This window comes from Primulina tabacum, chromosome 2 (genome assembly GCF_025594145.1).
Source record: "Primulina tabacum isolate GXHZ01 chromosome 2, ASM2559414v2, whole genome shotgun sequence".
Taxonomy (NCBI): domain Eukaryota; kingdom Viridiplantae; phylum Streptophyta; class Magnoliopsida; order Lamiales; family Gesneriaceae; genus Primulina; species Primulina tabacum.
In genome coordinates, this window is record NC_134551.1 from 39,414,504 (window position 1) to 39,439,415 (window position 24,912).

The window sequence follows — 24,912 nt, forward strand, 5'->3', positions numbered from 1 at the left end:
GACAAGAGACGAAGAGACTTAGAGTTTGCAGTGGGAAATCATGTATTGGCAAGCAAGGCAAGCTTAGTCCAAGATTTATAGGTCTGTTTGAGATTTTAGAGAGGATTGGGACACTAGCTTATAGAGTGGCACTGTCACCGATACTTTCTGGAGTTCACAGTGTGTTCCATATTTCGATGCTGCGGAAGTACATGTCGAATCCATCACATGTGCTAAATTATGAACCTCTAAAATTGACTCCAAATATGACATATGAAGAAAGACATGTCCAAATCTTGGCAAGGAAAGAGAGAAGACTGCATAACAAAGTCATTCCAATGGTCAAGGTCAAGTGGTTGAATCACTCGGAAGAAGTAGTCACTTGGGAAACCGAGAGGGACTTGAAGAGTCGATACCCGAAGCTATTCGGTAAGTTCTAATTTCGAGGAAGAAATTTTATTTAAGGGGGGGAGGAATTGTAAGGTCCAAAATTAAGACGACGTAATTCAACTGCATGCAAATCTAGGAAATATGAAAATGGCTAATTAAATTATTTTAATTGATTAATTGATTATGTGGCATGTTTACATGACGTGTTAAGTAGTTTTCTACTTACATGCATTAAAATATATTTTTAAGGATTATTCGAGTTGCGATCGAGGAACGGAGATCGAGAGCTGTAAAATGTAAAAATGTTTTTATCAAATAATTGTTTTCAATTATTTAAATTTTATCGGTGTTAGTTTTTCAACAAAAATAGGAACGTTTTGGCAACCCGGCTAATAAATTCACAAACTTATTTAAACAAAATAATTTTAATATTTTAATTAAACACTAATGGGTCTTATTAAACTCCACTAATGGGCCTAAACTTGTTTAGTGGTTAATTAAAATATATAATGTACAAAACCCCACCCCGAACCCTCGTAAACTCATGCAACTTTCAGATTTTTTTTCGCCCCAAAACTCTTCTCAAAGTTACACGGCACACACAAGTTAGAATTGAGAGGAAAATTCGAAAAGCTTCAAGGAAAATCAAGCCTAGGTTGTCGTCGCCGTTCTTCGCAATCGTCATCGAAAATTCGTGCATTATATACGCAAAGGCCTTTTTACACATCATTCATGCCATAGTAATTATTTAAAATCAATTTTCATGGAAAACAAGTGGGAACTTGAAATATTTTCGGTTTTATGGCATATGTCAAATTTTTTTGGCTTGTATTTGACACAAAAATCATATTTAATATGTGTTAAGGGGCTGCCATGATTTAGGTTATGATCAAGCATTGTTTTACATGCGTTAGGGTCCTAAGAACACCTCCTAGAGGCTGCACAACACAAAAATCAAAGTTGGAACCACCCTTGCTATCTAGGGGTCGAAGGCTCGGGTTCCTTGTCATTTTCTTGGCTTGGGTCTCGGTTGGACCATGGCTGGGCTAGAGTCTCGTGAGGGGTCAGAGAGGGAGTCCTAGCATCAAGAGGGCTGGGAGGAGTCCTAGCAAGCAAGGACTCCCACCCGAGAGCTCCAAGGAGAGACGCACAGGGATACGGGGCTTGTGCAGGGTAGATGGCCCGGCCCGAGGGCTTAGGGCTAGGCTAGGCTAGGGTTCATCCTTAGCGTCCTAGGAAGGTGCTTGAAGGGCTGGTTCAAGAGATGGCTCTGTGGGTTAGGTCCTAGGCGCGCATGAAGGGTCCTATGTCTATAGGGAGTTCTCGGCCACTTTTGCAGCTTGTTGTGTGCCTTCAGTTTTGAGCTAGGGGTCTAGTCAGTGGGTTCCAAGGGTCCAGGAGGGTGTCCAGAGGGATTGGTCAGGGTTTGGTCCAGCATGGTTCGAGGGTGGCTCGTGAAAATTGGACCATGGCTCGGGGCTAACTTTTATGGGTCAAGTTAGGGTTTTCTTTGAGCAAATTAATCGAAACACGGCTCACGGGGGTCGAGTCTTGGTTCACGAGGGCTAAAATAATATTAAAAGTCTAAGTTTTGAATTTAGAATTTTTATATTGAAGTGTGGAATTTTTCGGGATTAACACGCCTTCAAAACGACTAATTATGAATTAATTAAAAAGTCTAATATTTAAGCTAAATAAAATTATGCAAATTTTAATTTTGGCTTAAATAATTATTTGAAACATGTTAGAATTAATGAAATTAAGAAAAAGTCAAATTCGAGGAATTTGACGTCTAGGGGTAAAACGGTAATTTTACACCCGAAAATTAGTAAACGTCATGGCAGTGCTCTGAATGCTGTTTTATATGCTAATATGTTTATTTTAAATGTTTAAGGATTTTTATATGTTAAAATGTTTATTTCAAAAGTTTATGGATTTTTATGATAAAACGATAACGTTAAAAGATATGTTGCATACTTGGTTTAACAGAAAAACTTTATATGTATGTTCAAATTTTATAAAGTGATGAGAATATGAAACGTTGAAGGCAGTGAAGTAATTGTGACAAATACGATGATATATTAGAGATATCGTGAGGGTGACGGTCCCAGTGAGAGCCCGACGATCGTATTTCCATGGATACGAATATGTATACGATGATATGTTAATACGTAAGGTCAACGTTCAGTTGACCTATGAGAGTGTTGCTGATTCCCTGCCGCCCAGTACTGTGGTTATATGCAGATGGATCTATCGCCCAACACGTAGACGAACACGAAAGTCACAATCAACGATCTGAATTCAACGAAAGGAAAAAAAGAATACGTATATGTTGATTATAATATGTATATGAATATGTTGAAGACGATATGAAAAATGGTTACAAAAATGTTTATGTTTTGAAGTTATGCATGTCATGAAAATGGCACTGTTACGTAAAAATATTTTCACTGTTGCTTGTGGTTTTATACGTATTATTTGGTATCAAGAATATGATGTGTTGAGTCTTTAGACTCACTAGGTGTTATTGATGCAGATGAGTATGATAATATTGTTGAGGGAGGCTTGGATGCCTGATCTGGCTAGACTGGAGGTGCACATGACCCGTGAACCAGCGCTTCTACTTTTCCGCATTTATGTTTATGATTATCTTAAAAGATTTTTACGACTTTTTATTTATGTCTTGAGGGATTTTTGAAAAATTTAGTATGTGCTATACTTTTTAAATTATTGTTTTTTAAATTTGGTAAGACATTTAACGATTTCATGTTTTGACGATTTTTTTTGACTTTTCAAATACTAGTTGGTTGTTTTATTTTAAAATGATGTCAAGGTATTTTAAAGTATATATATATGTGTATTTTCGAATTATCAAGTTGAAGGAGAAAAAAAAATTCTAATATTCTATAAGCAAAACGAATGGCAGACGTTTCACATATAATATCCCAAATATTATAACCAAGCATTACTTTCTTGTTTTGAATGGAGTTTCCCATGCATCATATCTGGTCACTCATTAAAACATGTATCTATAATCTTTTCACTAGAGTCGCTCAACAACATTGCCCTGATCCAACAAGAATCCACATCACCAAGTTGGCCAAACCTCCAAAGATATTAAACAAACCAAGAATTTTCGAAATTCCCGAACTCTCAAGGACCGTTTGAAGGTTGAATTTCAGCAGGCGGTGTTGTTGTTTCCTTGCGTCCAATGCCAACCATCTGTAATGACCTCACAGCAGAACCATCAGTCGACCCAGCTTGAGTCGAGCCATCAATTGCAGCCTTCAACCCTTTTCTTTTCTTGGCTTTCTGTGCCCAACCAACAAGCCCAGCTTGCACGTGCTCGTCAAATATCGATTTCTTGAAATGGGTTCCCATCTGTGTCGCAAGAACAAGAGTGAGTCGAGGCACAATCTCAGTTCCAGATTATCAAATGAAATTATACTGTTGGAGAAAATGTAGAAAAAGCTCTTACCTGTGTAACAAGGGCGTAGAGTGGTAGAGTACTGTAGCTGCAAAGTATCTGAATGAACACACTTAAATGACAAAGAAAAGGAATAAGGTTTGGAATGTCAAACATACTTCGGACGCATCACAGAACCAGAAGCCACAAAGTAATAGGAGTCTTTACCCGATAATGAGCCTAGGAACAATGTAGCGGACTTGTCCCATTATACAGGAATCAAAACCAAATTGAACCTAGAGGCAACGAAGATTTCGGCGTTTTTTATGTGATAAACAATTGAACTTTCCATTCTAAAATTGAGTTCATGAAAATAAACGTACCCATATCCAGAAGAAGAAAGCAATCTCAAAAGCATTTTGAAAGAGAATAAAATGAATTAAGAAAAGGACCAACTGAGGCCGGCGGAACCAAAAGTGATCATCGGATGGTTGCACAACCAAATCGCCTTCAATGGCTACGTGTTTCTCAGCTACCTCATGAGCCAACTGGGATATAATATGCTCTAGCTTGGTCCCAACAGCCAGTAGAAGCTGCAACATAAGCGGTCATGCGTGTACATTTAATTTGATGTAAATGAACCAAAATCAAGGATGCCGTGATATAGTAATCCCTCTGAGCCGTTTTGAACAAGTCATCATTCTGCACTGAAACAAGTTCTAGGGATAGCAGAAAACAAAAGCAAAAACTTTCGATTTTGTTTAAATTTCTACAATCAATTAATCAACACTAGTTGTTGGAAATAGAATGTGCCAAATCATTCTTTGACAGAAAATACTTTCAGAATTTTTCTCAAAAATCATGTTTCAACATATTTATAAACATGATAAATAATATACGGAAGTAGATCGAGCATTAACTCCGGTCATTGAAAATTTATAATTTCTCTGTTTTTCCTCCAATTGATTCATTCTAAATACTCCAACACTCTCTGTGGATGGTGTATTTTTTTCTTATGAGCTGTGTGCTTAGGGACATCAATCACCAATATTATAGCTGTTTCTCATACCATCGATGAGTTTATCGGGAGCCCAAGAGTCAAAATAAGAGGCGCATGCGTGCCTCAATTTTCTAAAGTTGAGGCGGTGCATGTATCGTTTTTCAAAATTGTAGGCTATAGTCGTCGCTATTTTCTACACGTTTTTCCTTCTTTTTGATATGAGTCATTTTTCTTACAAAGACACCATTTTCGAAAGAAACTTACCGTTTTAGGAAACAAAATATCATTTGAGGATGTCCTAAATGTTAGAGTAGGTGCCCAGCAAGCCAACTTGTGGCTCGGGCTTTTATTGACTGTAATGTAAAACAATCTTTATTTTAATAATATTTTATGATTTCATTCGATTAAGACATTATATTTTATCTGTATACCCATGCAAGCTGCATAGATAAAGTCTTTGAATATACAATAGGTACCATGAGGTCTGCGTCGCAACGTAAGATCATAAAACTCATTAGGAAGTGTACCGTATATTCTAAACAGGTTCCTAGTCAATTCAACCGCCTAAAACAAGGATAAAAGTAGCTCGAGTTTGAGACTAGCATCTGTGGTGTAAACGCCATGTTTCATTGGCAAGGGCATGGATATGTCCATTCACACGAATGGGTGATCATATGATGATGCACTAAAAAACCCTCACTCAGACTGTCCAAGTGGTTCTCACTTATCGAGTGGAATAGTCCGCAGTCATGGTTGCATACCATTAGTCCTTTGACCTGGGACAATGTAGGGGCTATACGTACTAGCATGCACTTTGATCCGTTTACCGACTACATCGAGGGTCGTCAGGTGGCGAGGTTGGGTGTAATTTCAAAATACGTAGCAGCAAATGCATTGTAGGCAGTGATTCACCGTTCGCCTACGGGTGATGATATCCTATGTGATCTAATGAGTTGATAGTGCAAGGAATCTCTGGCCAGAACAAGAAATGTGCTTCAGGGAAATGTATTTTTCCTAGTTGCACATACCATGCCACTATTAGTACTCAAAGATAAATCGCATCATTATCGAATTCATATGCAACTCTTGATATACCAATGGTTGTAGATTCGATCAGGATATATGCGTTGAAGGGACCGAACTGTACGCTAACCATGACTAAAGGTTCTTGCGGGCACTATCAGTGATACCTAAGGGATCATGAGCCGATGCAACTAGACGCTCTTACCATGATCCGATGGGTGCAATCAGAAATGAGTTATGACATTCTTGATCAAGGTGTTGATGAAAAGAATGGGGCTAACTAAGATAAGCTCGAATAAGAATAAATGTGATAAAAGAATGGGGCTAACTAAGATAACCCCGAATAAGAATAAATGTTATTCTGAATCACATGGAGATGTGAACCCACGGCTAGCTGTATCTCTGAACCATTGAGGGTCACACAAGTATCAAATTTTGTGTTCCCGTTGAGATAATCAAATTTCAAGGAGTTGGAATTTGGCGACTATAGTTTGATGGAGATCAAACAGGAAACTGATAAAGGAGTTTATGAGTGATTCCATAGAATGGAAGAAATGAAAGTTGGCATGATTGCTAAATAAGGAAGGAGAGTGGAACAGCCTGTTTTGTGAAGGAGTTCACTAAAACTGGCAGCTGCCAAATTTAGTAAATGAAAATTTTGATCTTCGAAATTTATTATTTTCATTATATGAACAAGATTTGTATCTTTGGTACATCGGCGCTCTCGGATCGTCGATCGGTTTATAATGAGTTCAGAATCACTTTTTTGTGAATTTGGAATTTACTAATTAAATGATTGTGCTAGTAGTAGTGACTACTAATATGCACAAATTCCCATAAATATTCTAGAGGAATCTAGAATTAAATTAACCAAAATGTTAGTTTATAAATTAAATAATGGTTATTTAATTCAATATACATATACATGTATATATTTTATATGATGATATAAAACATGTGTATATGATATTATTATATCATGTATTTTGCACATAGTTATTAACCTAACAGGTTCCTAGTTTTTGCACCACTATGACTCATAGTTATTAACCTAAGTTTTTGCACACAAAAACTCACAAAATTTCTCTACTCCCTTGAAAACCTCTCGGCTACTATTTCATTTTTGAAGGAAAATTTTCGGCCCTTTGGTTTTTCCATCCCCGCGCCTCCGTCGTTGCACCATTTCCGGATTTTGGAAATTCGGAGACTATAGTCTCAACGCACAAATCATTTGGATTTCTAGTGCAAACCAAATCAGGAAGACAGTTTTTGATCGTGGACCTAATTAGGTGATCAAGGGAGAAGAGCCGTTCGTAAAGATTTACAAGAAGGGCTATCTCCGCGTAAAAACCGGAATAGTTTGGAATACAGCGTAATAAATGCAAAGGTATAATTCTTAAGCACCCTATGAATGTTTTTAAACACACGACGTCTAAGAAAAAAAATTTTAAACTTCCGCTACGTCTTGGGTGCGAGAACACGAAGTCCCAACACTAAAAAGGCGGGTAGCTAAACAATTGCAATTAGACGGGGAAATTCTATTTTTGTGAACTCTCTGCTTCACTAAAATAAGAGGGAGCTAGTTCTGTAAGCACAAACATAATTACAGAAAATAAGAGTACCACAAGCAAGTGGACCAAAGCCACTGAATAAATTCATCAATAAAATAATATGCCAAAGGCACTGCACATTAATCAGAAGGAAATTTGCAACAAGGTCAATATGAAAGATAAACATATTTTTATGAACTGATATAACTCCTTCCAATTCCTTACAGAGGACAAGTATGTGGCAGGAGTAACATTTGTCAGAGATACTTACAAAGAAAGGAAAAAAAGCAATCCAAAAGTAAGTATGCCAACCTGCAATTCAAAAAATGTATATTCATGTTTACCGATCACCACAGTGCCCCTCAAGTTACTATATTTTCAGAGCTAATTAATACAGCAACTTCCACGTTACATTGAAATAAAAATAGCAATGGTTATTAAGAAAACATAAAATATGCATGAATAATTTCCCACCATCTGGTGTCGAGAAAGATATTTGAAATGCATACCATTAACATTCAACGACAAGAAGATGACGACAAAGATCCACAAATACCAACTGTAATAGATAAAAAACATATGTTAGTAGCCAAAGAATGGCGCCTTTAAAAGAAAAATTTAACGCTAAGCATGCCACAGGGTTCAAGGATAGGCACCAACATTACTCGCTCTTTCAGCAATCAAATACCGGGATAGTTAGCAAAATAACCTGGTGAAATCTTTTTTTTGAAAACTAACCCAATCAAGTGTATTGAAAACACACAGATACACTTGAAGATTGTCATTTTTAAAATTTTAGTTTGATCAAGGTTATTTTTCAAAATTTTCCTCAGATAAATACCTAATACCAACAACAGTCTTAAAGTCTGCTTCAAGAGCACGTATCATGTACTTATGGAAATCAAACTTTGGGTTTCCTCTGCAATGTGTCTGCAACAATGTACGAGTACTATGTAAGGAATTAGCTCAAAGATGTAGAGAAGAATAAAACATAACCGAGCTCATGAATTGATGACTAAGAGCTTTGGCACAAACCATTATAAAACCAAGTCGGAGAGCAGTATAATCGCTTTTGGTTACAGATCCAAAGAATTGCTTAAAGAAGGAATGCTGAGACATTAACCAAATAAGAAATCAACATTCAGCAATCTCAGGAACGGAAACAGGGAATGCAAGAAGTCAACTAATCAATGAATGGAAAAACATAAAAAAGACGAGTAATCAAGAGTCATCATAATCAGGTGCAGCAATTTCTAGCAGAGTTTTTTCAACTTCACATAAATAAATTAACGAATAATGATTGATATACCATAAAATGTGGGAAACATTTCATGAAAATTTAACTTACCAACCAGCTCAACAAGACTGAATGCCTCCCAAGGCCCAAAAACCGCTTCTTGATGAAATCATGTTGATGGACATTGGTGAACTTAGGCTTCAAAACTGCACATTGCCAAAACATTATTTCTTGGCACCGGTATAATTGACCCGAAACCTCACATTTCACGAATAATCTAGCTGCTTGCTTAAAGTTAGGTAATCGAATGCCAACAGCATAGATTGCAAATAACCTTTACTCCAGTATAAAAAAAATTATTTTTCACCAGTTGCAGAATTTTAAAAAATCAATCATACTATTCACGAGCTCCAAAATTTCTAGGCCACAAAAGTTGGTATTAAATCTTGAGAACAATGAATTTATACCTTCTCCAACACTATGATTATCTTTAGCTATAGACACTTCCCAGTGCTTCCATTGCCGTATCTAAAAATATTTATATTTTTGAGGAAATATTACAAACGATAGAATCCATACATATCAAACTTAATGAGAAAGTTACTACCAACCTTAGCCCCTCCAAATACAACAGTGAGAACAGAAAATGTCACATGGACGATTGCTAGAACAAAGATAAATATGTGAAGATGATGTAATGCTTCAAGCGATAACAAAGGAACCTTATTCTGCGTAAAGATAAAGAAGAATATAATTAGAAAATTTAACAAAGATATTTATGAACAAGAATTCAGTGAGTATGTACCTGTGGTGGTTTACGAAGGTAAGGATGTCTGTACGCATTTATCAACAAAATATGTAGAAAACAACAGTTCAGAAGATTTTGTTTCATAGTACAAGTTGGCTGAGTGCCTGAGCGTTTTTTCTTAAGATGAACGAATTAGGGTGGTTAAATTGTTGTTCGTTTTTTTCTATGTTACCTCATATTCCGTTACAAGCAGCTAACTACAGTTGATCTCAAATAGGTTCTAATTTAATACATAGAAGTGCTATCAAAGTAAATGTCACGACTGAAATGATAATAACCCATGTGACAACTTGAAATTTTACCAAGAAACAATTTTGTTCCAAGCCAATGTAGAAAAAGTCTTCTTTTATACAAAAAATGAGAGGATTGCAAAACACGATTGCTGATAGCTAATGATACTACAGTGAAGCCAAAAAAGATGCCACATCCAACGTCTATTACCAACTAATATGGACAAAGACAGGACATAAAGGCTCTCTACAGTAACAAACATCCCAATACAGGAAACTGAAAGGAATATTTTATTCCTTAATTAATTTTTCATGTTGATAATATTATTATATTAACATATGGAGTTTTATTTTTCCAGACTAATAAGATTTGCTAGAATAATGATATTCATGATAAGATCTCTAGATATTATACTATTATTCAAAAGAATTTACTTCCTACTGAAATTCTTGTTTTCATATTTGTGTAGGAATATAAAAAAAATAAATCTTATGGCAAATGAAGTGTATAAATAAGAGATCATTGATGTTGCACGCATATGGTTTTTTAAGTTGGAGGAGAGCCGTGACTGGAAGAGCAAGGAATTACGTCAGTGAATTAATAAAGAGCTCAAGCAAAGCGTATCGAAGTGTTGAGAACATTAAAATCGGTACACCAATCACTGTTTTGATTAGTGTGTCGTCTATTCGAGAAATTCAGCTTCACGTTTATTGCATCCGTAGTTTTGGTTATAAGGTTTGATATATATGTTTGGATGTCCTTTGTTCCCTCACTTGTTAAGGGAGTTAGCATTTATTTGTTCATTAGTATTGATTTTTGTAAATTGTTAAGTTTTTTAGTGAATTGGTTTGCCCTGAGCCACTGTACAAATATAAATACTTGTGCATTATTTAATCTGTCTTGTTTTATTCTTTAAAGTTTATTTAAACCTTGCTGCAAGACACAAATGAAAGGAACTGGATGATTATTAAATAACCTTTGCAGCACAGTAACCATTGCCAGCCGCTTCTGCGGCAAACAAACGGCGGTGATGTGAACTCAAATCTGGGCTAGCATCAGGTACTTCTCCAGTAGAAGAAGATTCATGAGACAACGAGCATGGAAGCATGTGTTTCATCGTATTTGAAGGCACACATATTTTAACTATCCGGGCTTGAAATACCGTCAACATGAGAGATATGAACCCCAACAGCATCAACTCTACGACCACCAAAATAAGATTTATAAAGCAAAAGTCAATTCAAGTTTCATAAAGAAGAACAAAAGGAAGTGTGAATTTTTTAGACAATTAAACCAAAAAAAAAAAAAACGCTCACCTTCTTTGACTTTTTGCAAAGCTTCATAGAGTGGTTTTTGGTCTTTTCTCTTCAAATACTGTGCACGATTAACAAACCGTTACGCCATTCGGAAGCAGCCCAGATTCAGAAAAAAAGGCGTAAATATAAAATCTTTCTAACAAATTTCTAAGAAAAAATCAAATTTCCCATCAAAACTTCAATAACGAGGTCATAACCTTCCCCATTCCCATTACCTTCAGTAATCGAACTTCAAATTAGAAAAAAAAACTTCAAATAAGATCACATGAACATGAATACATGTATATAACAAAAAAAAAATAGAACCTTCCCAGTGTAGTGAAGGAGGCGCTCAGCTGCAAGAGAAATGGCGACGATTACGGTGCACACGGCGGCGATAACCCACGTGGGAGTGAACTCTAAAGATGCCCCTTCACCTTCCTCTCCCCCGCTCATTTTTCTCCCTTTCTCCTCAAGATCAAGAAAATAAAAACCCACCAACAAATCACCCGAAGAGAGTCTTGAATTTTTTTTTTTCGTTTCAAACTAAAAAGGTGGACCGACGACAACGGTGGGAATGGATTCGGAGAAGCTGACTGTCGTTAAGTTATTTATGATAATAATGGTTCGAGTAATTAATAGGGTCCAGTTTTGAATGATGGAAAGGGTTTGTTCGTATATAGAAGAAACTTGTCCAAAAAAGTTCCGTCAAATATTTGTCGCTCGAAAATTGTGTTTGGGTGCAAACTTTTTCTTTTTCAGGAAAAACTTACTAGGGTCACTAAAATATTTTATTAACGTTATAAGTAAGTTTTTAGATTTTTAAGAGTTTAAAAATATAAATATGGATTTTTATAAGACTAAAAATTTATTAACATCGATGATTTGACTTAAAAGTTAAGAAGTTTTAACTTAATTATAATTATATTTTAAGTAAAATGTTATAGCATTCAAACTGGATCAAAACTTGGACCTACTCCTTTTGTTACTTGAAGTTTTTTGAATCGATAAAGTTTTTTCCCCATGTTGTGAGGGCTTAATAATTTAAAAAACAATCAAGTTTCCCATTTGTAACCTCGTACTGTATTGAAAAATAAAACAATCAGTGTTAGTATTTTTTTTTGATATTTTAGAAAATTATTTTGATATTTTGGAATTTTGTATTAAAATTTTTTTGTATGTTTGACTTTATCTATCACTTGAGGAGGTTATTTTTATGGACAAATTGACAATAACTCTTCTCAAACTTCAATTATTCCTAACCCTCTAGCCCCTGAAATTTTTGTTTGAGCTCCCTGTTTACTTACATCTTTTCAAAGTTATCCTTTTGCTCCTTGAACTTGATACGTGTATTGTTATACCTATTAAGCTCGTTCTTAAAGGTATATAGCCTAAATACATATATCAGCACAAAATTTTTAGTCTATATAACATAATTCAGATGATAAACTAAACATTTTATTCCTTTGACCGAAGTGTCATCGGATTATATCCATCGAGTTTTACAAACTGCTTCTCACAGCCTAACCACTCATTCCAAACAGTTGGTTTATGTCGTATATCTTTTCAACAGCACTTAGCACAACTCTGTATCATTTCACTTAGCACTTAGCACCCAGCACTTAGCACAACTCTAATGCGGAAAAATAAAGGCCTTCGGGAGTGTACTGCCGGACTCGATCCACTCAAGCATCAGCGCCTCCCTCAATAACATCATCACCTGAAGCATTCAAACTTAGTGACTCTAATTACTCAGCACGTTCTAAACATGAGTAGCAAATAATACATATATAAGCACATGCATTAAATCATATTTTTATTCAAAATAAGCTTGTACTCATAAATAAATCGAAAATCGTAAAATCGTAAAGCTGTCAATTGTTTATCATTTTGGGTGAAGTTTGATCCTTGAAAGTGACTAGCCTTTATCCTCTGGTCGACTGATCAGTCTTAGCTCACCATTGCGTATGGGGACGGGCACTAGGCAGCGATGTAAAATGGAATTACGATCGTCAGGCTCCCTCTGATGCCTTTTCTCTCACGATATTCCCAAAATCATATATCATATCCTCTTTGTCACAGTTAATTCAGATCCTTCAAAAAAAAATTCCCCTTCCTTTTAAATCATAAAATATCACAACTTTCTAAAAACAGTATTTTAACAGTTAAATTCACATCTTTATCATAAATTATAAAATCTCATATTTTCTTTATAAACGTTCAAACATATTATTTAACATGCATTATGATTTCTCGGGACACTGACAACCTTTTTTGTACTACCTAGGAGTAAAATAACATTTTGCCCCTGCTTAAAATTTCTTGTTTTTTGACTTTTTTCTTACGTTTGTTGAATCTAGACTATCCCAAATAATTATTTAAGCTTAAATTTAATTTTTAATATTTTTATTTAACTTAAATTTGAGGCTTTCTATTTAATTTTCTATTTACTAATTTGTGAAGCGCTTGATTCCCGAATTAATTCAAACTTTAATATTTTTTTTCCAAACTTTAACATAGACTTTTTATACCTAAACAACCTTCGTGAACCATGAACCAACCCCCGTGGAGCATGGTTCGTCCCTTTTTCTTTTTCCTAGCCGATATTCGAATCCTAGCTCCCCTCTCGAGCCATCTGTTGATTTTCTTGGACCATGGCCGAGCTATCTCGAGCCATCCCCTGACCAGACCTCTTAGCGACTCTACTGACCAGGCCTGACCATGCCTGACCAATCTAACCAGCCCCTATCCCACGTCGCAACCTCCTGCTCGTGACATGAGCCACGACGCTCCTTGCTCGCTTAGGACTCCTTCTAAACTAGGACTCTTCTCCTTACTTGACCACCGACTACTCCAGACCCTAGCCGGCCCTGGACCAACCCCAGGCCCAACCTAGCCAATCTCCAACAGTCGTGAGCCCCTCTTGCCCGTGGCCTCTATATTGGGCATGGGGAAGAGTCCATGCGGTTTTGGACTCTTCCCCTACGGCAGCCTCTGAGTCCTAGCATGGCTAGGACTCTTCCTAGCCCTTAGTCAGGTCCCTCAAAGAGCCCCCAACCAGCCCTGGCCGGGCTGCAAGCAGCCCAACCCTTAGCTAAGCCTTATTCGAATCGGGTGGCCTAGGAAAACCCTAGGACTCTCCTGCTTAGTCAAGCTCGATTTCCAGCATGTATTTCATCCAATAACGACTCTTTTCCCGTCCCTTAAACACCTCCTATTGGCAGCATGTCCTTAGGAATCATAACATTTAATAAACAAGCATAAAATCATCAAACGTTTGAAATATTCGTTCTATCATTAAACCAATCGAGCATAACTATTTTCATACAAAAATAATCAAACATGCTAATATAGTTTGAATGAAGCGTCAAAAGAATTTAGAAACGTGCATTTGTGTTTTAGAACGCTCGAATCTATGATCGTCGACGTGGGGTGCGAATAAGAACAAACGGGCGACGAAGACTCCTTGTTTCTTCCCTTGAGATTTTCGAAAATATGTGTGTTGTGTGTGTAATGTTTTGGCAGGTTATGGGTACAAAAGACCTAGATTTTTATTTTTTTACAAATTTTAATTTGCATGTTAATATGCTTATGTTTTGGGCCTTGGGGTTTATAGGAAATTGGCTTACTCAACATAGATGAATTGAGCCCAATATCGTCTATTTAACTGAAAAATAAAAGTTTATAAAATTAGTTTTCGAAAATAATGCTTTTGATCTTTTAAAAGTCACTCATTTGCCCAAAACCGGCGTTCTGGATAAAAATTAGGCTCATGTCGTAAAATAATTTGGACTCTATCATTTTTAGAAAAATTTAATCATATTTAATCATATTAATAAGCCTCGAAAATATTTATCGAAAAACATTTATTTTATCTTGGTCGTCCCCTGTCTCCTTCCCTCAGCCTATTATCGAATATTCGAGTAAAATCTAGAATTTTCGTAACATCATGCAATCAGTCCCTTAATCATGTTGTATGCATAATGTAAGCACATAAAATCAATTAAGTAAGTTAAATATGAAATTTAAATCATTTGCATGCATGTGGTTTACGTAGGTTGCTTTTGGGACGTTACAATTACATAGCAACCTCCTTTAGAGAATGAGAAACTTGTTTAGCTACTTATAGTAGCTGGAATTACAGTCACATGAAACGAAAACATTACAAATTTTATTTGAAAGAAAAATAAAGAGGTTAAATGATGTCTTCATCTTCTTTCTGTCTTAATATATTGAAACGTCCACTTTTTAAACTTTAAAATCCTACAATTTTTTTTAAACATAAAATTCGAAATTCATATTTGAAAATAACTTAATATTTCGGTCATCCAAAATAATTCAGCAGTTGAAATCTCAAGTTCATAAAAATCCCTAACACGTTAATTAACCAAAAACCCTACATCGACCTTTAACAAAATCAATTAACCTCAAAATAAAGTATAAAAATCTCTAATTAAATCATTAACAAAATATTTAAAACATTGAATATCAAGCTAATGCGAAAAATAATGTCCCTCGGGAGTGTACTGCCAGACTCGATCCACTCAAGCGTCAGCGCCTCCCTCAATAATATCATCACCTGAAGCATTCAAACTTTGTGACTCTAATTACTCAGCACGTTCTAAACATGAGTAGCAAATAATAGACCAACACCGAGCCCAAACCCTCCTAACCATCACTGGAACACTCTCCGACCTATCATAGACCAACACCGAGCCCCAGCCCTCAGCCAAGTCGCACTGTAACGTACCGTATTTTGAACTACTTAAAATTTACGGAAAAAAAAATTTCTTAAATAAATAATATTCTTTCAAATTGCGATAAAAATAAATTGCTCATCTAAAATATTTGAAATAAAAATGATTACAAACAAAGTTTTCAGAAAGGTACTCGTTTAAACATCGTTAAACAGTTTCATAAAACCAGAGTAACTAAATTAACATGCTTGAAAATTCTTGAAAACATAGGCAGTCCTCGGGTTTACCCTCCGGGCAATCTGAGCCGACTCACTGGTCCCCACCTTTCTCCTCCTCAAACTCGTTCTCACCTGCATCGATCAAGTCTAGTGAGTCTAAAAACTCCACATGTATAAACTTAAAGTAACAAATAATACGTAATAAAATCACATGCATTTTAAAGTAGAGCGTACAAACTTAAAATTGAACGTACTTAAATAAACATAGATGTGTCATCATATCGTATAACTTTTCATAAAAATTTTCATAAACGTACTTGCATCATACATACGTGAACATACATAATCATCATCATTTTGCGTAGAGATATGCTTCAAAGAAAGTTACTCATACATAAATGCGTCTGATCAGACTAAACCACAGTACTGGGCTGACAAGGATGTCCACTACCACATACATAAGATCCCCGGTCATACTTTACCAGGTGGATTGGTCCCTGATCATATTTTATCGCTTTCCAATCCTGATAAAAATCCGGTCATACTTTACTGGAGTGGAGAGGTCCTCGGACACGTTCTCCGGCTTCCAAACCCGTTCATAATTGGTAACAAGATATTTAGCATACCTCAAAAATAAAACATTTTCTTTTGCAGTCGAACATACTATTACATTATGAATGTCTGCCTAAGACAATTTTTTTTTCCCAGAATGCTTGGCACTCGGGCGATAAAATCTCAGCATCCGAGCGCCGCCTTGTGCGAATTTTTTTTAAAACTAACACAGTTTGAGTAGTCACACGATAATGAACATAACTCACTCGTTTATTGTCCAAAAATTACGAATTTACTGTCAAATCGAAGGTAACAAAAAGTACTACATTTTATATATTGAAAGTTTTCCAGAAAAACCGGCTAAAAATTTTTCTGAATTCGAAATGACAGAAGAATCGCTTTTGAGATCCAAAATTTTGATCCAAAATCGTTTCAAAACATTTTTGCTCAAACTTTTGCAAAACATACACGGATTTGGCATACAATACGCATCAAAATACTTACTACGAAAAGATCGATGCAAAAATAAAAGAATATACATGTCTTTGCGTCTAAACGCTCGAAGATAATGAATATCGACGCGGTGGATTCTTGGAGATGACCGGGGAATACTTGCTACACGATTCTTTCTCGAAAAAGGGACGTAAATCACCACAAATTTTCAAGGGGAAAGGTGGCTGCTGAAAGAACTTTCAAGAACCCTAGCCACTCTCATATTTTTCAACGCTTGTGTGTGTGTGTTGTGTGTGTGTTGTCAACGTGTAAGTGTGTATGTGTGGATTAGGGAGTTAATTTGCTTAATTAACTAATTAATTAACTAATTAGGGGCTAAAAGTGCTGAATTAAAAAATTATTAATAAAAATAATACTACTCTAATTATTCAAAAATACTCAAAGATTAAATAAAATAATTAAGTACCAAGTTTCAAGATTAAAATCTCCAAATTGTCAAATTGGTATTTGAAAATATTAAAATCTCAAAATCACCTAATAAATTAAATTAGACTTTAAAATGCTTCAAATTTCAAAAAGCACTTAAGATAACAATTTTCTTGACTTGAAATAAAATATCACATTACGATAATCGCCTAAATCGTCATCGGTCTCTTTTTCCGATCCCGCACTGACTATTTGCCTGAAACATAAAACTCAAGAAAAAATTTTAACGTTCTTCAAATAAAAATATAATAATTTAAAATATTTCAAAGCATAAATCATGCATCGCTAAAATTATTTTAAAAATTAAATAAATAATTTTAACCATTTAATAAATGCAAGGGTTTACGTGTACGGAATTTGAGCTCTACAATTCATCCTCCACTTAAATAAATTTCGTCCTCGAAATTAAATCTTATCAAAAAACTCTGGGTAGCGACTTCTAATATCTGCTTCGGCCTCTCAAGTGGCCTACTCCACTGATTGATTCAGTCACTGGACTTTGACCAACCTAGTCACTTTGTTCCGAATCCTTCGCTTCTGTCTGTCTAGAATTCGGACGGGTCCTTCCTCATATGACAGATATGGAGCAAGATGAAAGGGCTCATAGCTCAAAACATGCGAAGTATTTGCCATATACTTCCTCAGCATCGAAACATGTAATACATTGTGTATGTACTCTAGCTAGATTCGGCAGTAGAGCTACACAATAAGAAAGTGTCCCAACTCTGTCAAGAATTTCGAATGGCCCAATGAATCTCGGACTCAGCTTGCCTCTCTTTCCAAACCTCATAACACCCCTCATAGGTGCTATCTTCACGAATACGCGATCTCCTACGGCAAATTTGAGACCCCTTTTCCTCTTGTCAGCATAACTCTTTTGGCAACTCTGGGCGATCTTCATCCTGTCTCGAATCTTGACCACCATGTCTGCAGTCTGCTGAACAATCTCTGGGCCAAGTTCTAATCTCTCACCGAATTTATCCCAATGAATCGGCGATCTGCACTTCCTTCCATACAATGATTCGTAGGGAGCCATACATATAGATGTTTGAAAACTGTTGTTGTAGGTGAACTCCACTAGAGGTAGTTTCGATTCCCGATTCCCATGAAAATCTATCACACAAGCTCTCAACAGATCTTCCAATATCTGAATCACTCGCTCAGACTGGCTATCTGTCCGAGGGTGGAATTTCGTACTGCATATTATCTTCGTCCCCATGGCTACATGTAAACTCTTCCAAAAGGATGATGTGAATCTCGGGTCCCTGTCAGACACGATAGAAACTGGGATCCCGTGCAATCGAAATATCTCCCTGATATAGAGCTCTGCATACCTAGTCATGGAGAAAGTCGTCTTCACCGGTAATAAGTGTGCCGATTTATGAAGTCGATCAACTATAACCCAAATAGCATTAGATCCCCTAACCGACCTCGGCAATCCAACAAAGAAATCCATGGTGATACACTACAAGAAATTTGATCAATAATGACAAAAACTTAATGAGGGTATACAAAAGTGGTCATTAAAAGAGTATTTTTTTGATGTTTTTATGAGGGTAAAAAAAATATGGTTAAATAGTTGAATTATTAGTGACGAATTCTTAATTTCGTAACGATAGATAACTAATCCCGTCATTATTTGAATTAAAATTAATATTTCCCCTCATAGTATAGTTGGGTATATATTTTTGTGTAGGAAAAGAAGAAAAGAAGAAAAAGCCCAAAAAAAAAGCCAAACCCTTTCCCCTGCATCCCGTCGGCCACCTTCCTCCTCATCCAACCATCACCTCGTCGCCTAAACCAAAGCTCCGGCCACCGCAGCAGGTAAGCCTTGACCCCAAGAACTCGATTAGGGCTTGAATCGAGTGAAAGTTGAGCTACAGCGAGTCATGTAGCGAGCTGCTCGGCCCGTGTTCTTCCTCCAATTTTTGGTGAGCTTTTGTTTCGATTTCTTGGTTCATTTGTTGTCTTTTGGTAGGGATTTGAAGCTTATTATGTCGGTTGGTTTTTCCCCAGTAACTCCAGCCCATTTTTCAGCTCATTAATAGTAATTCCGACGTGTTCCCGGTGGGTTACCGCCTCGAGACGGCTAGTGAGTAGAGTAAGCTTTGATCTTGCGATTTCCGGGTCCAAAATTCCAGCTTTTGTTCGGTTTAGTAGGCTGCTAAATTTTGGATTTTTACCCGCTTCGATTTAATTTGTGTTCGTCGATTGTAATGCGTTATATTGACGTATATATTGGGTTTATATTGTAGGTTCGATTGTTGGAAAGCTTTGAGGTATAATTTGACGAGTTTATAAATTAGTATCGAATTAATTGTGCGACTATTTTGAGAATTGTGATTATTTAGTTGATGTTTGGAATTTTTGTATTTGATTTGGGAAATATTTAGTAAATAAAATCGTATTGCTAAAAAGTTGGAAATTTAAATTGAAATTTTTGATTAATTCGATATTTTAATCGACTTTGGGATTTAAATTGTGTAATGAATAATTATTGGAACTATTATGCGTATTGGGTAATTATGATAATATGTTGTTTATTAAAGCTGTTGGAATTTATTTGGAGCGGGATTAGCCGATAAATTGGTTGATTTGAAAAGTTGGAACTTTAGATGACTTGTTGGATATTTTTGAATGTTATAGTCAAATATCGAGTTTAGTTTGGGAAATAGATTATTGTTGGATTTATTGTGCAATTTGCGACCCTGCGCGCGCTACTTCTTCTTCATTTTAGGTGAGCTTTTGGGCTTCGTTTTTCTTGGTTCTTTGGAGTGTATTGAGTAAGGATTTGAAGCTTTAAGTTTTCCCTGTATCGTTGGTGATTTTGCGACCTCTTGTCTTTGTGAGATTTTTTATGATCAAAGGTAGCTTGAATTGTTGGTGATTTTGCGACCTGAACCGCGCACTGAGGATGGAAGAGAAGCTCGTGCTGCTGGTGAGGACCTGTATTAGGTGATTGGGGCAGGTAAAATCGACATAAATTAGTAACCGAAATTAGAAACAAATTTTTTGGAGAAACATTGTCGTAGGTAATGAACAAAGTACAGATCTTTGTTATATTATGCATCTATTAGATTAATAATATGTTTTAATATAATTCTCTCTTCTTCTAGAGTCGGAAAAGTTGAATTCATATGAATATGATATTTATGCATATTAAGGATATGATTTTTAAGTAAGTTCTTCGTTGCTCACGTCCTTCCTGGTCAGTTTCTAATTATTAAATGTGCCTTTAAGAACTCATTTGGGGTAAAAAAGACAAGCAATATTTATATCCATGTTGTAGGGACCAAAGCATTAAAATTTTATTTAGAGTAAGAGTTTTATGATGTCCATGCACATTCATGTTTCAATCGACGTTTTGATTGGCTTTTTTTTGTCTTCAGTGATTTTGGAATTGCTGCTAAAGGATTAACCGCGGTGGTGAAGGCTCGTGATGGTCGTGGTCCAGCGACCATGCTTACAAATTATATTCTACAGTCACTTAGTCTTTCTTCTCCAGATGAACTAATTGGGTATCTCTCTGAATGAACTTGTGACTCATAAAAATTTATTTATTCAGTGCTGCTAGATGAACTAATTGGGTATCTCTCTAAATGAACTTGTGACTCATAAAAATTTATTCATTCAGTGCTGTTGAGCAATGAATAAGTGGGTTAAGCTTGTTTTTATGGCAGTTAGTTTTGGCCCATCTTTGCTTGGCAAGTAAATTGTTTCAATGTTTTATATCCATTCAATTTCTGTTGTCAAGACCATGATGCTGATGTTAAGTAGCCATTTGAGTCTGATGAAAGTTGAAATTGTTGGAAGCATAGGATAGTCCAGGAAGGAATATTTCTTATTGTTTCTTTAAAATATTTAAATTTATTTTCAATATATTTTGATATAAACTGTTGCATGAAGTGGATCTTGGTATTTGATCATTTGAGTATATTTTTATTTTAATTGAATTTTCCTATTTATATTTTACAGATGTCACACTGACGGGACTTAACAGCTTGCCTTAATCGGATGGTGCATCAAAGAAGAATTCAAGCATTGATAGATTAGAAAATTATTACTAGATAGTTTGTATATTTTGAATATATGAATAGATGCTGATGCAGTTGTTTTTATAAAATATTTTGTTCAACAAAATTAATTGTTTTAGAATTCATATTTTATTTGTAATGTCATCTTTTAATATAATGACAAATTAATATATTTTTTTATATAAATTTCATCATAATTAAAAATATTTTTTAATAAGGGTAATTAATAATTTAATGCGGGATAATTTTATTGTTAAATCGATTTTTAGTGAGGGGTAAATGATTATATAATGAAGAGGTATATTGTATTAAAAAATTATTTAATGAGAGGCAAATTGTATTATAATGACGAAATTTTTCGTCATTTAAATTAGTTTTAATGACGGTAAAATCCCGTCACTAAATATGCTAAAACAATAATGACGGGACGTCATTCCCATCATTAATTACCTTTACCAAGGAGGGCAATAACGATGGTCCATGACGGGAAATTTCCCGTCATTAAAGGTATTTAACTACGGGTTTTGAATTTTTAATGATGATATTTCCCTGTCACTATAGGTCTATTTTCTTGTAGTGATATTCTCAAATTTTCACTCAGGAATAGGAAGCGGCTTAAGCATCCCGGCTGGCCTCTGATACTCTGCTTTTACTTGCTGACAAGTGAGGCATTCAGATACAAAGTGTCGAATATCTCGCTTCATCCGGGCCACCAATACAGCATCTGTAAGTCCTTGTACATCTTGGTACCCCCTAGATGGATTGAATACTGAGATGTATGTGCCTCTATCAAAATATCCTCTCTGATCGAATCAACACTAAGCACCCACATCATTCCTCTGTACTTCACAATACCATCAGACACTGTGTAGATCACACTGCCCTTGGCCTCATCCTTCAGTCTCCATTTCTTTAACTGCTCATCAGAAGGCTGACCTCTACGGATTTGGTCTAGCAAAGAAGACTGGACTGTCAAATTAGACAGCTTTGGAGCTCTACCCTTAAGATAAAATTCCAGGCCAAACCTATGAATATCTGACTGAAGAGATCTCTGCACTGACAGCTGTGCTACGAATGCAACTTTTCTGCTCAAAGCATCAGACACAACATTAGTTTTCCCTGGATGGTAGCTAATTTCACAATCGTAGTCTTTTACTAAATCCAGACAACGTATTTATCTCATGTTAAGTTATTTCTGCGTGAAGAAATACTTGACACTCTTGTGATCAGTGAATATCTGGCATTTCTAACCGTACAAATAATTTCTCCATATCTTCAACGCAAAGACAATGGCAGCTAACTCGAGATCATGAGTCGAGTAGTTCTCCTCATGCACTTTCAACTATCTAGAGGCATAAGCTATAACCCGACCGTGCAACATCAATATTGCGCCTAACCCGAGCTTAGAAGCATCAGTGTATAGCACAAAATTGCCTTGTCCTACTGGCATGGCTAAGACTGGCGCTGTGATAAAAGCTTGCTTCAAAGTATCAGAGTTCTTTTGAAATCCTTCACTCCATACAAATTTAGTATTCTTCTTAGTCAAAAAAGTGAGTGGCACTGAAATTGAAGAGAACCCCTGAATAGATTTCCTGTAGTAGCCTACCAAGCCTAGGAAACTACGGATCTTTTACGTGTTCTTCGGCTCAACCTATTCTTTTACTGCGGCCACTTTAGATGGATCCACCTCAATGCCACTATTAGATATGATATGTCCCAAAAATGTTACTTTCTTTAACCAAAATTCATACTTACTGAATTTTGGAAACAACTTGCAACTCTGCATGACTTGAAAAACTGTACCCAAATTCTGACTGTGCTTCTCATGGATCTTCGAGTATATAAGAATATCATCAATGAATACTATGACGAATTGAACTTGGAAGGGTTGAAATACTCGATTCATTAGGTCCATAAAAATTGCTGGAGCATTCTTCAGTCCGAATGGCATCACCAAGAACTCGTAATGCACATATCTAGTTCTGAAGGCTGTCTTATGAACATCTGCATCTTTTACCTTCAGTTGATGATACCCAAAACATAGATCTATCTTAGATAACACTGTAGCTCCCTGCAACTGATCGAATAAGTCCTCGATCCTTGGTAATGGGTATTTGTTCTTGATCGTTACCTTATTCAATTCTCGGTAATCGATACACAACCTCATGCTCCCATCTTTCTTCTTTACAAAGAGCACTGGTGCGCCCAATCGTGAGAAACTAGGGCGGATGAATTCTTTGTCTAGGAGCCCCTGAATTTGTTGCTTGAGCTTTATCATCTCTGCTGGGGCCAAACCATACGGTGCCTTAGATATTGGCACACTGCCTGACACAAGGTTAATGGCGAACTCCACTTCTCTCTCTGGTGGAAGGCTGTGACGTCGTCTGAGAAAACTTCAGGAAAATATCTGATAACTGGTACATCAGATATCGATGGGGTGGGTGCGTCAAGTGTTGATATAATACTGGCCAAGAATGCCTGACACCCCTTATGTATAAGTTTCTGTTCCTGCATGCAAGAGATCATGCGAGGGAAACTTCTCCACCAGTCTGGCTCAAAAAGAAATTGCTCCATGCCCAACGGTCTTACCAACACTGATATTTTTTGAAAATCAATTAGAACTCAGTTCTTCATCAACCAGTCCTTACAAAAAATGACATCAAATTCTGGCATGGGCAACACAATCAGGACGACATAAACTAGGTGTCCATGTAGTTCAAGATCGATATCTCTGACCACACTAGTAGCCGATAACTGCTCCCCCGATGGGAATATCACGGAGAAGTTCACGTCGAGTCCAATGGACTGGACATTCAAATAATTAGCGGACGTCTTTGAGATAAAAGAGTTAATGGCCCCGGAATCTAACATGGCCTTCGTGGTTAATCTATTTACAAAGATATTTCCAGTCAGTAGAGTCATGTCTGGGTTCGCCTCCTCGGCATGAATGGCGAACGCTTTCTCCTGATATGTCTGGCTCCACTGTGGCCAGTCCTTCAGCATGTAATCATTGGCCCCACACTTGAAGCATTTACTCAAGCCCCATAAACACTAGACCATATGCTGACGGTTGCACTTCGGGTACATTGTGTACTCATGCTGCTGAGGGGCCTTCTTTTGTGGCATAGGACGTTTGCCTTCCGGCGGTCCTTGAAAGGACCTCTTTCCCGGCTGTCCCTGGAAAGGCCTCTTGAACTGCTGTTGTTGCTGAGAGGGTTGCTGCTGGGGTGCCTGATAGGGCCTCTTGCCCTGCCTATCATTCTCCATGTCCTTCTGGTCCGGTTCTGCCGCCAAAGCTCTTGACACGACAATAGTATAGGTGGTAGGACCAGTAACTCTAACATCATGGCGTGAGATCGGCCGTAAACCATTTATGAAATGCATCAGCTTCTCCCAAGCATCATTAGCAATCAGGTGCACGAAGTGACACTCCCTCTCAAACTTCCTCACAAATTTGGCTACACTCCTGTCTCCCTGTCGTAATGTCATGAACTCCCTGGTCAGGCGGGAGCGTACTTCCTCAATGAAGTACTTGGAGTAGAAGACCTCCTTG

General features: G+C 36.6%; 2 protein-coding genes and 2 long non-coding RNA genes across 6 annotated transcripts; 2 read left to right on the plus strand and 2 right to left on the minus strand.

The window, feature by feature from the left end:
• Positions 1-3,314: 3,314 nt before the first annotated feature.
• Positions 3,315-11,563, minus strand: LOC142531851 (MLO-like protein 1). Of its 2 annotated transcripts, XM_075638120.1 has the most exons (14): positions 11,247-11,563; positions 10,941-10,998; positions 10,601-10,824; positions 9,197-9,313; positions 9,053-9,113; positions 8,697-8,791; positions 8,384-8,458; positions 8,190-8,278; positions 7,858-7,907; positions 7,620-7,660; positions 4,159-4,368; positions 4,004-4,071; positions 3,848-3,908; positions 3,315-3,750 (listed from the first exon to the last, which is right to left on the minus strand). In XM_075638120.1, the coding sequence occupies exons 1-14, from the start codon at positions 11,373-11,375 to the stop codon at positions 3,523-3,525; spliced, it is 1,506 nt and encodes a 501-aa protein (XP_075494235.1). In that variant the 5' UTR covers positions 11,376-11,563; the 3' UTR covers positions 3,315-3,522. The 2 variants fall into 2 exon arrangements, with proteins under 2 accessions (XP_075494235.1, XP_075494244.1); XM_075638129.1 differs by lacking the exons at positions 7,620-7,660; positions 7,858-7,907; positions 8,190-8,278; positions 8,384-8,458.
• Positions 11,564-18,814: 7,251 nt separating this feature from the next.
• LOC142537919 (uncharacterized) lies at positions 18,815-21,459 on the plus strand. 2 transcript variants are annotated; one of them, XR_012818598.1, is made up of 4 exons: positions 18,818-19,256; positions 19,342-19,426; positions 19,581-19,604; positions 21,301-21,459. It is a non-coding gene; the product is annotated as an uncharacterized LOC142537919 (long non-coding RNA). The 2 variants fall into 2 exon arrangements; XR_012818597.1 differs by having other exon boundaries at positions 18,815-19,256; positions 19,342-19,604.
• Positions 19,622-21,251, plus strand: LOC142537920 (uncharacterized). The gene is made up of 3 exons (XR_012818599.1): positions 19,622-20,108; positions 20,193-20,293; positions 20,715-21,251. It is a non-coding gene; the product is annotated as an uncharacterized LOC142537920 (long non-coding RNA).
• A 2,522-nt stretch (positions 21,460-23,981) lies between the features above and the next one.
• LOC142537673 (uncharacterized) lies at positions 23,982-24,362 on the minus strand. Its single transcript, XM_075643169.1, has one exon. The coding sequence runs from the start codon at positions 24,360-24,362 to the stop codon at positions 23,982-23,984; it is 381 nt and encodes a 126-aa protein (XP_075499284.1).
• Positions 24,363-24,912: the final 550 nt, after the last annotated feature.

Excerpts from the sequence above, each read along its gene's own strand:
- LOC142537673 (XM_075643169.1), bottom strand. The coding sequence starts at position 24,362 with ATGCTGAAGGACTGGCCACAGTGGAGCCAGACATATCAGGAGAAAGCG.
- LOC142531851 (XM_075638120.1), bottom strand. The coding sequence starts at position 11,375 with ATGAGCGGGGGAGAGGAAGGTGAAGGGGCATCTTTAGAGTTCACTCCC. Across the intron at positions 8,792-9,052 it reads TAATCATAGTGTTGGAGAAG|TTTTGAAGCCTAAGTTCACC; the intron begins GTATAAATTCAT and ends GGCAATGTGCAG. Across the intron at positions 4,072-4,158 it reads CTTTCTTCTTCTGGATATGG|GTTCAATTTGGTTTTGATTC; the intron begins GTACGTTTATTT and ends CGTTGCCTCTAG.